Source organism: Engystomops pustulosus, chromosome 3, assembly GCF_040894005.1.
Source record: "Engystomops pustulosus chromosome 3, aEngPut4.maternal, whole genome shotgun sequence".
In the NCBI taxonomy this organism is placed as follows: domain Eukaryota; kingdom Metazoa; phylum Chordata; class Amphibia; order Anura; family Leptodactylidae; genus Engystomops; species Engystomops pustulosus.
The window spans coordinates 6,826,919-6,839,898 of record NC_092413.1 but is presented as its reverse complement, the minus strand read 5'-3'; the positions used below and the strand labels follow the sequence as shown (position 1 = coordinate 6,839,898).

The window sequence follows — 12,980 nt, the reverse complement described above, 5'->3', positions numbered from 1 at the left end:
TGAATTGAAGAAAGTTCTAAGTCTTATGGTTCCGTAGAACCGATACAGATCCACCTCAAGTTGGAATGTATCAAGTTTTTGTGTGGGACAAAAGGACAATGCTTTTTGTAATAGTCCCATTTGTGCTGGGTTAAGGCTGGTGGAGGAGATGTTAACAACTAGAGTTGGATTACCTGTGATCTGGTGGTCATCGTTGGTCCCTGTGTAGCGGCGGCACTGTCCTCCTCTCCTCGTCTTGGTCTTCCGCGTCTGCGGTCCCGTTGTCCTAAAAAACGACCTTGTGCTTGTGATGGACCATAGTAGTCGGAGCCGGAGCTTGAAGATTCTGCTGTACCCCTGTATCTTCGGTAGGATCCCCGTGTTGAGTAGGTATCTTGCCATCTGTAAACCCTATCTAGTAAGTAATCCTGTGTGTCCATTATGAATTTGTCGCGTTTCTTTTGTTCGGATTCTTTTTTGTAGCGTTCTAGTTGTTGAGTGTTTTTTTCTTTTAGTGTTCAGATTTCTTCTGTTGTCAGTGTCGTTACTAGTTGGTTTTCAATTGACTTAATATTCTCTTCCGTTTTGGTGATTTATTTTTGTAGGTATTCCACTGTTAGGGTGATCAGATCAAAGGAACATTTATTTAATATTTGTTGAAAGGTATTACAGAAGTCCTTGTTGTCCTTGAAGATAGTGGGGCGTAATGCTACTCATAGGCCTCTCGGGATTCGTTGTACTTTCAGATATTCTGTCAGGGTAGCGCAATGTAATTGGTAGTTGAGTAGAGTTCTTGACACTCGTTCGTAGTCCCTGGTCTTGAACTCACTGTTGGCAATTCTCAGGAAATCACTTGGCATGGAGGATCTGGCCAATATTCTGGCCGTGGTTTCTGGGTCATAGGAGAATGTTTCACTGGACATATTGTCCTTGGTGCTCGTGTAAATGTAAACGTATGTGTAGAGATAATACACGTCACTCTAGGAGAGTAGTTTTTCGGGTGCTCGAGTAGGCTACTAAACCATCGACAACTTTCTCAAAAAGAATACTTGGCACTCCTTATTCGTTTTCATTTGAACATGATAAATTCTTTTATTTATTACAAGTGGAGGTTTAGAATGGCAATCCAATTAAAAAATGCAACGTTTCGGTTTACGCAGAGACCTTCATCAGGCACTGTTCATAATGACCATACAGATGGCACCCACTATAGCCGCACTCCTATGCGCATACTTTTTCTCCTACTTGCGATTACAGTACCTTCTTTTGCTATGTCAAATACTTCGTTTTATCCAGGAAAGCATCGCTCCTCCGAATCTCACCAGCTTGTTCCCACAATCACACCCATAACCACCTCAATGATACCCTCGTCTTGACTCACTACTCTTGGTGATACCTTGGGGATCACTATACCGCCACGACACCACTAATGGCTATAATGTGATACCCTCGTTTTTTATTATGTATTGTATATATATATTGTTATTCACAGTATTGTTTATATATTACATTAAGCATCAATGCCATAAATTATCTGTATTTGTCTTGAACAGTGCCTGATGAAGGTCTCTGCGTAGACCGAAACGTTGCATTTTTGAATTGGATTGCCATTCTAAACCTCCACTTAAATAAAAGAATTTATCATGTTCAAATGAAAACGAACAAGGAGTGCCAAGTATTCTTTTTGAGAAAATTGACGATGGTTTAGTAGCCTACTCGAGCACCCGAAAAACTACTCTCCTAGAGTGATGTGTATTATCTCTACATGTACCTGACTATAAGACTGTCTCCTGTATTTGTACCTCGACCTTGGCTGCCAACGTGGGCTAGTCACACCTGTTGAACAACCTGTTGGCACCCTGCCACAGCAAGACCATCTCGCTATGTGGCGGGCTCTGGTTAAGAACAGGAGCCGCTTAGATTAAGGTCCCAGGTGTCGGCTAATACCATCTCCCCCATTGGTCCAGAGGGTCCTCTGATCCCGGGCCCTGACACTGCCTTCTTGGATTCCTGCTCTGCAGAAAACTTAGCGGATGCTGCTCTGGTCTCTCAGCATCATTTCCCTGTGGTCGGTCTTGAAAAGCCCCTTGTTCTCACCTTAGTCAGTGGCCAAATCCTCTCCAATCTGGTACCACACCGAGCCTCTGTTCCTGCGAGTTGGAGCACTACACAAGGAGAGACTGCTTTTCAATTTGTTATTACAGTCCATGTCTTCTATCCTGTTGGGTGTTCCATGGTTGCAGCTCTATGCACCCGTGCTTAACTGGAAGACGGGGGAGATTCCTCGTTGGGGACAGGAGTGCCAGTCTCACTTTATTGTGGTCCCTCATCCTATGTCCATCCCGGTCTCTTCTTTGTCCACCAGGCCATTAGTGGGTCTCCCAGCTTCATACCAAGATTTTGCTTATGTCTTTTCGGAGAAGCAAGCAGAAACTTTGCCACTGCGCTGTCCCTACGACTGCCCTATTGACCTTCTGCCGGGCACATCTCCTCCACGGGGTGTACCCACTGTGCCTGAAAGCAATCTCGGCCTATGTCAAAAAGAATCTGTAGAAGAGGTTCATACGTAAGTCCTCTTCTCCTCCCGCTGCAGGGTTCTTCTTTGTGACCAAAACGGATGGGTCACTCCATCCATATATAGACTATCGTGGCCTTAACAAGATCATTGTTAAGAACCGCTATCCATTGCCGTTGCTCACAGAATTTTTCGACCACTTACGTGGAGCCATGGTCCTCACCGAACTAGACCTACGTGGGGCACATTACCTCATCCGTATCTGCGAAGGGGACAAGTGGAAGACCACCTTCAATACTCGCGATGGGCACTTCAAGTACCTGTTCATGCCGTTTGGACTCTGTAACGCACTAGCTGTTTTTCAAGAATTCATCAATGACATCTTCAGGGACTAGCTGTATACCTGTGTCATGGTCGATCTCGACGATATCCTGGTGTTCTCTAGGACCTTGAATCTCACCAGTCCCACGTACGGCAAGTCCTCAGTCGTTTAAAGGGCCAATTGCCTTTACCCTAAACTCGAGAAATGCCAATTCCACCATAAGAATCTTCCCTTCCTCAGTTATATTATCTCGGACAAGGAGCTCCACATGGATCCTACTATGATGTCTGTGGTTTTCCAGTGGCCTTGCCCAGTAGGACTACGTGCTATACGGAGGTTCCAGGGCCTCACCAATTACTACTGGCAGTTTATTCCACACTTCTCCTCTCTTGTTCCCCCATTGTGGCACTGACCAAGAAGAGTGCAAATCCAAGAGTCTGGCCTATGGCAGCTGAAGAAGCCTTCTCTAAACTAAAGTTTGCCTTTGCCTCAGCCCCAGTTCTCACAAGGCCCGATACAGAGATGCCTTTCCAGCTGGAAGTTGACGCCTCCTCAGTAGAAGCTGGAGCAGTGCTTACCCAGAAAGGGCCCAAAGGTCAAACTCTCACTTGTGGGTTCTTCTCTAAGACTTTCTCCTCCTCCCTCATTTCCTGTTTCTATTGGTGGCCTGATCTGGTCAAGGATGTATGAGATTTTTTGGGTTCCTGTGCCCGAAATAAGCTGTCTCGTCTCTTCTTCAGCTATTGCCGATACCCTGCTTCCCATGGACTCATGTGGTTATGGATGCTATCACGGACCTTCCGCCTTCCTCTGGTAATGTCGTCATCTGTGTGGTAACTGACGGTTTTCCAAAATGTCCCATTTTGTTCATCTGCCAGGTCTGCCGTCAGCTCCACACCTTGCCAGTCAGTTCTTCCTTCACATCTTCCGGCTCCATGGACTTCCCCAGCACATCGATTCTGACCGAGGGGGTTCAGTTTGTTTCTAAATTCTGGCGATCCCTGTGCAGCCAGCTTCAAGTGAAATTCAGCCACAGTCTAATGTCCAAGTGGAAAGGGTTAACCAGAATCTGAGCTGCTATCTCGCCATTTTGTTTCTGCCCGTCAAGACGACTAGTCTACTCTGTTTCCGTGGGCGCAGTTTTCTTATAACTCCCTGGACTCAGCATCTGCCATCTCTGTTCCATTCTTCATACTCTATGGACTGTACCCACGCCCTCCTCTTCCTCTACCTGTGTCCTCGGAAGTTCCTGCCATTGAAGGGTTGGTTCAGGATCTGAAGTCCATTTGGGAGCAGACTCGTCTTTCCTTGCTACAGGCTTCTGCTCGAACGAAGATCTAGGCCGACAAGAAATGCAGGCCTCCTCCCACCTTCTCTCCAGGTGACAAAGCCTAGTTATCCTCCAGGTATGTCCGGCTAAAGATCCCCGGCTTCAAACTTGGTCCACGTTTCCTGGGTACTTTCGAGGTGTTGAGGCACATCAATCCTGTGGCCTATAAGCTGCGCCTTCCTCCAACCATGCGCAACCTGAACTCCTTCCACATATCTCTACTCAAGTCAGTCATCCTGGAGCGCTTCTCCCGGAAGTCTCGGTGCGGGAGAACCACGTTGTCCCCATACTTCCTCTGGAAAGGGCTCTCATTGCTGCTAAGGTGGCTCTAACCCTCCATGCATAGCAGGGCCGGGGAAGCTTTGGAGGGTGCCTAACATGGTCCTGACAGCAACTGAGGCAAGGAGGATATAAGATCCACACCACCCTGGCCTCCTGGATGGATATGTAGTCTCTCTCGCACCACAAATAGCAGGGCCAGGGCAGCCGAGCCCAACACGGTCCTGACAGCAACTACGGCAAGAAGTAGATGAAATGTGTGGTGCCGCACTGCCCTCACCTCCTGCAGGGACAGGTAGCCATTGCCATGTACAGCTCTTCTGCCCCCCTGCATCTTTTCAGCCACAATCTCCTTTACTGTCCATGACCAACACACGAGACGCGGACTCAGAAAAACACAACAGTAATAAGATTCCAACCTGACAGGAAGACCTGCGCGTCCAGCGTCGGGATGAGTTTATTGTTTACATCCATGAGAAACTAAATCACACTTAAGAAGAACTGATGGAGACAGGTTATAAATATATCTGTCAAACACTTGATGTTTAATAACATCAAATTACAAATTATTTTTCTATTCTGAATGAAATTGTGAGGAGCCTGGAATAGTCTTTGGTCGGCCTTTGGGGAATCCATTGACATTGGAGACACTACCGGAATCACTTCTGCCGTAGACACACAGCATGGATACTTCTACTATTTATTAGTAAGGATTTATTTGGTATTTTATCCTCTTTTATTTTTACAAGCGTTTTCCTTGCATTTGTGTTTTCATTTTTCTTCTGACAATATTTTTGCTTCAGTCTTTTCCTTGTAGTTTTAATACAACTTGCGTTTCGGAAGGATCCACCGTACTGGCATTAATTGAGGGAATTCTAGTGATTGGTTATTTTCATACTTTGTTAATTTTTTGTGTTCCTATTTAAAGTGTAGGTGGCGGCGGTGAATTGTAATGATTATAAGGGGGCTGAGATCCTGGCAGGGTAATTATGGCATAACTCCATCATCTAGGATAAGGCGGCTGGGATTTATGTGATAGATTGATGGGTTCTCTAGTGTAACTGCACCCCATGACGTGACCTGAGAGTGCGGGTACGTCACATCCCCCATCCGTACCTTAACTCTTTATGGATTCGGAGCATCAACATGGTTTCAGTTTGGTTTGGATTCTTAGATGGATGATGTTTGTTGAAACATTTGCCACATTCTGAACAAAATTATTTCTGTGTAAACTCTTAGATGTTCTATATTATTTAATGTTAACCTAAATCATTTCCCAAATCAGGACAGAATAGCCACCATTTCTCCGTGAGTTATCTGATGTTTAAAAAGAACAAATCTATCATCAAAACTTTGGCCACATTCTAAGCACGGAAATGGTTTATCCCCCAAGTGAATTTTTTGATGCTTCGTGAGACTTGATTTTTGAGCATATTGTTTCCCACACTCTGTACACGAGAACGGCTTCTCTCCTGTGTGGGTTATTAGATGTCTTTTAAGATCTGATTTCTTCATGAATAATAATCCACATTCTGAACATGAAAACGGCTTCTCTCCTGTGTGGGTTCTTAGATGTATTATAAGATCTGATTTCTTATTGACTAATAATCCACATTCTGAACATGAGTACGGCTTATAACCGATGTGAACTCGTATATGATCCCTCAAATGATATTTCTGGCTAAAAGTCTTTCCACATTCAAGACAATAAAAGGGTTTCTCTCCTGTGTGAATTCTTAGATGCTTCACAAGACTTCCTTTTTGGGTGAAAGATCTATCACATTCTGTACAGGAAAATGGCTTCTCTCCTGTGTGAGTTCTTCGATGTTTTATAAGATTTGATTTCTTAGTAAAACGCTTCCCACATTCAGAACATGACAATGGCTTCTCCCCTGTGTGACTTCTCTGATGTTCATCGAGACTTGATTTCTGGTTAAAACTTTCCCCACCTTCATGTTCTGAATTTGAGGTCTCATCACTGGAAATCATCTCATGAAGATTCAATTTTGTTTCCAAGGGTTTTGCTCCTAGAAACATTTCCTCCTGACATTGTCCAGTAGAAAGATTTCCAATAAGAGATCGACTTGTTGAAGGCTCCTGGTCACCGGTGGTGTCAGTGGATGGATCTTTGCTGTGAGGGACTGAGGTGACATTAGGAGATATTGGATTATTTTGTGTGATGTTATCTTCTTCTTTATAATAGGGAGATAATAGGAGATGTTCATGGGAGTCTTTCATCCTGTTTTCACCTTAAAAAAACAAAAAATATATATAATTCGCTGTAGAAGACTGAGTTTTTTCCATTAAGTAAATCAAGCTTTCTGAGATTATAGAACACAAGTAAGGAAGAGAAAACAATGATTAAAAAGGTTGTCCAGAAGATGAAAAGCATGGCTGCCTTCTTCCAAAAACAGAACCTCTCCTGACCCCGGTTTGTGTGAGTATCTGTATAGGGATGAATGGAGCTTAGTAGCAATACCACACCCTGCTCATGGTCAGGAGAGGTGCGTTTTTGTAAGAAAACAGCCACGTTTTTCAATATCCTTTTTTAAGTTAATGAAAAGCATCAGTCTTCAAGGATTATCGGACCGAAGAAAACACAGAATATGATACCCTGTAGAGGGGGACAGATGTTTTCTTATGACCTTGCTGTTGTCAGGCACCAGGGGTAGTGGACCCACTGGACCACTGTGGACAATGACGTAAGCCAATACCTAGGATTGGAGTCTAAGGAGCAACCCAGTTTTCACCAGAGCCCGCCGCAAAGTGGCTTGGATTGCTACAATGTGGTACCAGGTCGCTCCACAGGCGCAACTATTTCTGCAGTGGCGGCCAAGGCATAGTACAATGTTGTAAGTCAAGGTCGTGGTTGGGGACAGGTCGAAACAAGTAGCACAAGATCAGAGTTGGGGATGCAGCGGAAGGTCAAGCATGGGATCAAAGTCAATTGCAGAACCGGGGTCACAACGGGATTTCAGAATACTACCTCAGGGCATCAGACAAAGCTTTCTCTAAGGCTGTGAGGCACAAAGATCGGGCAAGGTGTGTGGGGAGAGGCAAGCTAATGAAGGATTCTGGAAATGGCCAGCGCCAATCAATGGTGCACTGGCCCTTTAAATGTTCGGGAGCCGACTCACCTGTCCGTGTTCCTGTTCCAGCTCTGGCTGTCGGACATGCACATCTCCGCCTCTTAGTGCACGTGCTTGACAGGCGAGTCAGGGTGCCAAGATGCTGGGGCACATAATGGGGCACACATGAGCCTGTGACCCGAGACGTGGGTCGTAGGAGCACCCGTGACAGTACCCCGCCTTTCGACCTCCCCCTCTTCTTAGTCTTGAGGAATTTCTGCAGGAGACCATGTTGTCCACGGGCTCCCAAGACTTCTCTCCAAGCCCGAACCCATTCCAGTCAACAAGGAAAAATCACTTACCTCTCACAGTCTTCATGTCCAGAACTTCCTTTACTGCAAAGACATCAGCGGAATCGGCCTCAGGATAAGGAGGAGGAACTTGCCGGTAGAAGCTGTTCAGGATGACTGGCTTAAGGAGAGATACGTGGAAGGAGTTTGGGATGCGCATGGTGGGAGGAAAGCGCAGTTTATAGACCACAGGATTGATGGGCCTCAGCACCTTGAAAGTTTGTAGCTAGGGATCTTCAGCCAGACATACTTGGAAGATAGCCACACTTTGTCACCTGGAGAGAAGATGGGAGGAGGCCTGCATATCTTATCGGCCTGGGTCTTGGTTCGAGCTTAAGCCTGTAGCAAAGAAAGTTGAGTCTGCTCCCAGATCGATTTCAGATCCTGGAGCAACTCCTCCACGGCAGGAGGCAGGAACGTCCAAAGACAGAGGTAGAGGAAGAGGAGCAGAGCCAGCAAATTCTGAATCCAGGGAGTTATAAGAAAACTCTGCCGATGGCAAGAGTTTCCACTTGGCCATTAGACTGTGGGTGATATGCAGAGGAAAAGTCTAATTTCACTTGAAGTTGGCTGCACAGAGTTCTCCAGAACTTAGAAACAAACTGAACCCCCCAGTCATAAACGATGTGCTGAGGAAGTCCATGAAGTCGGAAGAACAGACTAGCATGTGAAGGAAGAACCAACTGGCAAGTCATGGAGCAGAAGGAAAACCTGACAGAGGAACAAAGTGGGAAATTTTGGGTGGCAACTGACCGGTTTTCCAGATGACGGTATTATGAGAGGAAGGCGGAAAGTCTGTGATAAAATCTATAGTCACGTGAGTCCACGGGCAGCTGGATATCGGCCATGGCAGAAGAAGACCAGCAGATTTGAGACGAGATGGCTTATTTCGGGCACAAGAAGTGCAAGAACCCACAAAATCCTATACATCCTTGACCGGATCAGGCCGACAATAGAAACGGGAGATGAGGGCAACAGAGCGATGCAATCCTGTGAGCCCAGCTACACATGAGCAATGTCCCCAAGTCAATATCCTCTTCCGAAGACAGGATCGGACGTAGTTCTTACAATAAGGAAGCTGCCTATGGTCCACTGGAGCGGCAGCAACCAATCTCTCAGGAGGAATGACATGCCGAGGAGCCAGTTCTTCCCCAATAATATCCGAGGCACGAGAGAGGGCATCAGCCTAGACACTCTTTTCTGCTGGATGGAAGTGAATTTGGAAATTGAAACAGGAAAAGAAGAGCGAGCTTGTCGTGGATTGAGCCGCTGAGCGGTCTGGACACTGGAAAGTGGGCTCCCTCCAGAAGATAGCGCCACTCTTCTAACGCAAGCTTTATGATTCCGTTCCTAACTTCGATCCCGTGCTGCATATCTCGACCTTCTGCCTATCCCCGACCACGCTTCTGACTAACATCTGAGTACCTCACCATGGCTGCCACCGCCAACAACGTCACACCTTTGGAACGACCTAGTGGTACCACGGTGCAACAAGTCTAACCCGCTTTATGAAGGGCTCTGGTGAAAACTGGGTGCTACTAAGATTCCGGTCCCAGGTGTCGGCTTATGGCATCGTCCGTGGTGGTCCAGTGGGTCCAGTGGAGCCTCACTTTTCTGTCTATCCTCCTAGTCCATTCTAACTGTTCCCCAACCACAGCAGTACAGAGAACCAATCTAGTATGAATTCTGTAGATTTATTTATAGGGGGAAAATAATTTTTTTTTAGAATTATGTAAAATTTTTCTAAAATACTGAGATTCATCTAGTTTAGTTTAGCCTATTCAGGGTGCGCTTCTAGCCACTTCCGTAGATGTGATATTGCCATCCAATGGACAGAGCTTCTTCTTTTACCAAGTTCTATTAGGTGTACTGATTTGGGCTACATGAAAAAAACTCTTCCCATTTGGTAGTGTCCGAGAAAAATCTGGAAATTTGATTGCGCTTTAATAAAATCATTAGGCTGTTTTAGAAGCCACATGTCATAGCAGCAGATCTTTGACATTATAAGGGGACTTGGCCCTTTGCAACATTGGTATTTAAGCGTCTGCCCAGCCTCTATAGTGTTGATGGCAAAGTTCTGTAAATGTGCAGAAGATAATGGGTCTAATGCCAAATGTGCCTATTCCACCACCATTGTGTTCCTGTGATCCATCTGCAGTACAAACCATCACAGGCGACCTCCACTGCCATCAACCAGGGACCACTAACAGTTGGAGCCACAATCATCCAGGGGAAGTGGCCACCATTAAGGTTATTTCAACCAAGATTTGGAAGGAGTTGTTACGTGAGGGAACACTCAGAAAAAACGTTCCAGACTGATTACCAATAGAGAAAAGAGCTATTTAAAATAACCATTAAACACAGGTGGTTCTTTCATTTCAACTCATTGTCTCTGTCTGAACAATTTTCAAAAAGGAAATTGACAGAGCAGGAAATTTGGTGTCACGTTTGTGGCCCATTACAAGGTCTGGCAGTGACAGGCCTCCATTGTTTGCTGCGATGTCGTGATCATAAGAACTGCACTGCAGGAGATTGCTTTTGCCCAATTTTGCCATCAAACTGCAGTATGGAGACCTCATGGCTCTTCAATCCTGCCATTGCTGTTTGGTGCCCCCTGCTACTGTGATAATTTGGGGCACCATAAAGACATAAAAGAGACGTCCTGAACGTCCAACCACCATCATCTCCAAAAGTCACCAGATTTATCACCATTCTAGTTGAGACCTACTGGTATTCCAGCGTCTCCAATGCATCTACAAGACCTTCTGTGGCCAAATGTGCAGGATACCATCTAGAATCTTTAACTCTCCATGTCCAGCCATATCTCATCCTATATCGAGACTTGAAGCATATTACATCCTGTATCTCAGATTGACCTGTATCTCATCCTCCTTTCTACTGTTTCCCACAATAAACTTTTGATCCCACATTGTAATCACATCATTATTACAGTCACACAGAGAAAGTCTCATTCCATTCCAACATCTCAGAACCGCAGAATATGATGGAATATAATGGCGCTAGATGAGGCACTAACAATAATAGACAACACTTTTTGAAATTTCCATTAGTTTATACAAGATTTGGGAAAGGCTCTTACCATGGACAGACACGGATGTGGGATTCTCGAATCCTTGTGCCATTCCACCCCAACTCTCCTGTAAGGATCACACATTACAGAGGAGGATCAGAAAGGATCAACATTCAACCAAACTGCAGATAAAAATCCTATATGTCTGTATCTCTGATTCTGTAGCTCACAGAACCACAAGCCTGACACAGCTGTGCCCCTGCTACTGCCTGAAACTGCTGCTGTAGCAGGCGAGCGGCTGTGATGGGGACAGCACCGGCCTCTGTCTACAAACAGAACCAGAAAAACTCTTGTCTAGACTAGAGGATTCCCAGATCTCAGCTTCTCCTACCTGATGATCCGGTGGATCCTCCTGCTTTATTTCTGGCCAGTCCTGGGAATATACAAGGATCAGACATTACAGAGATGAGAAAGTAAAAATATCAGAAATCAAAATATAAAAGTATTTTGCACTAATGTTTCTGCATGAAATTATCTAATTCTATCTGCAAGAGGAAAACTGTGACCATCAGCCCAGATCTCAGATTATTCCATAACATCCCACAGTATATACTGCACTGCTGCCGAGGCCATTACACCCGTCTATAGAGGAGTCACAGATCTCAGCTTCTCCTACCTGATGATGGGGTGGGACCTCCTGCTTTATTCCTGGCCAGTCCTGGGAATCTGGAGGACGGGGACATCTCTCTGGTGGATCTCTCCTACTGGATCCATCTATAGGAAATAACACAGTGACTGATACATTGTCTACATGTGATGAGCAGATGATGGGGGAATCTCGCTGACTCTCCTCTACAATCAGGGAAGGTCTCCTCTTACCTGGTGATGTGAGGGGCTGGTGGTCCTCCATCATGACCTCCTTGTACAGGTCCTTGTGTCCTTCTACATACTCCCACTCCTCCATGGAGAAATAGACAGCCACATCCTGACATCTTATAGGAACCTGACACACACAATGACACAGTCATCCCCCGGACCCCTCCCTTGTGTTATTATATAATGTCCCAGCATTCCCGGCAGCGCTCACCTCTCCACTCAGCAGCTCAGTGATCCTGGAGGTAAGTTCTAGGATCTTCTGCTCATGTATCAGTGAATGAGGTGGAGGCTGGGTGATGGGGCTCTGGGTCCTGGATCCTCCTGATACACGGGGGGTCACACACTCACCAGACGACTTCTTCACTACTGTGTAATCCTGTGTATGGGGAGACACTGATCACTACATAGATCCTAAGAATCCTTCACCTCTCCAGTCATTTCCCTGTTGTATTCCTAGAGATAAGAGCCGTGTCCTGGGAGACTCTCACCTCTCCAGTTATCCAGTAGATGATCTCTAGGGTGAGGTCCAGGATCCGGGCAGCCATGGTTCTGTCCTGCTCCATCCCTGCTGGGTAATTGATTGACGGGTCCAAGCAGAGGCCAAGCGTTCTACAGATAGTCTTGCTCACCAGTCTTGTGGTCTCTCTATAATACAGGGATGGTTAGGAATCTGCTATATTGTGAATCCTTATCTTCAGTGCTTCTGCTGTCGCCATGTTGCCCGTGGATAGACTATGTATGATTGCACATACCATTGAGTTTATCTACTAAGATCAGAAAGGAAAGAATTGACCTCGCTAATTGTCTATGGTCTACATGGCTAATCTATCTGGGAAAAGGATGGGATAAGGAAAACCACACCTCTTCGAACTGCCTTGTTCTCTAACTTTCCGCCCCAAATCTGTACGTTCTCTATGGAGATGCTGCCTGGCTGGAGTCTCTATATCACCTATATACACTATAATAAACCAACAAGCTAAAAACTCTGTGAATTAGACAACAACATCAAGATCACCCTGACTGTAAGTCACAAACACCCAAACCAATCACTGACCTGCACAGGACCTTCTATAGGCCACAGAATATCAGTCATGCGATCAGATCCATACATAGGGTAGATGGTGTATAGGACCTTACATGACATCACGCTGGTCACATGACAGGAAGGAAGCAACCCCCCACTGCTTTACTCCTCCCCTCATGTGACTGATCACATGACAATGACATCAT

General features: G+C 45.7%; 1 protein-coding gene across 2 annotated transcripts in view; it reads right to left on the bottom strand.

The window, feature by feature from the left end:
* The window catches only part of LOC140120870 (uncharacterized), a 326,412-nt gene extending 313,451 nt beyond the window's left edge, over positions 1-12,961 (bottom strand). The window contains exons 1-6 of one of the 2 annotated variants that reach the window (XM_072139881.1): positions 12,805-12,961; positions 12,239-12,395; positions 11,551-12,126; positions 11,266-11,307; positions 10,944-11,001; positions 1,746-6,674 (exon numbers count right to left, since the gene is read on the bottom strand). In XM_072139881.1, coding sequence (XP_071995982.1) covers positions 5,707-6,674; positions 10,944-11,001; positions 11,266-11,307; positions 11,551-11,838 — 1,356 coding nt within the window. In that variant the 5' untranslated portion in view covers positions 11,839-12,126; positions 12,239-12,395; positions 12,805-12,961 and the 3' untranslated portion in view covers positions 1,746-5,706. Of the gene's footprint in view, positions 1-1,745; positions 6,675-10,943; positions 11,002-11,265; positions 11,308-11,550; positions 12,127-12,238; positions 12,396-12,804 lie in introns of those variants that run through there. The other variant, XM_072139877.1, reaches the window with a different exon arrangement.
* Positions 12,962-12,980: the final 19 nt, after the last annotated feature.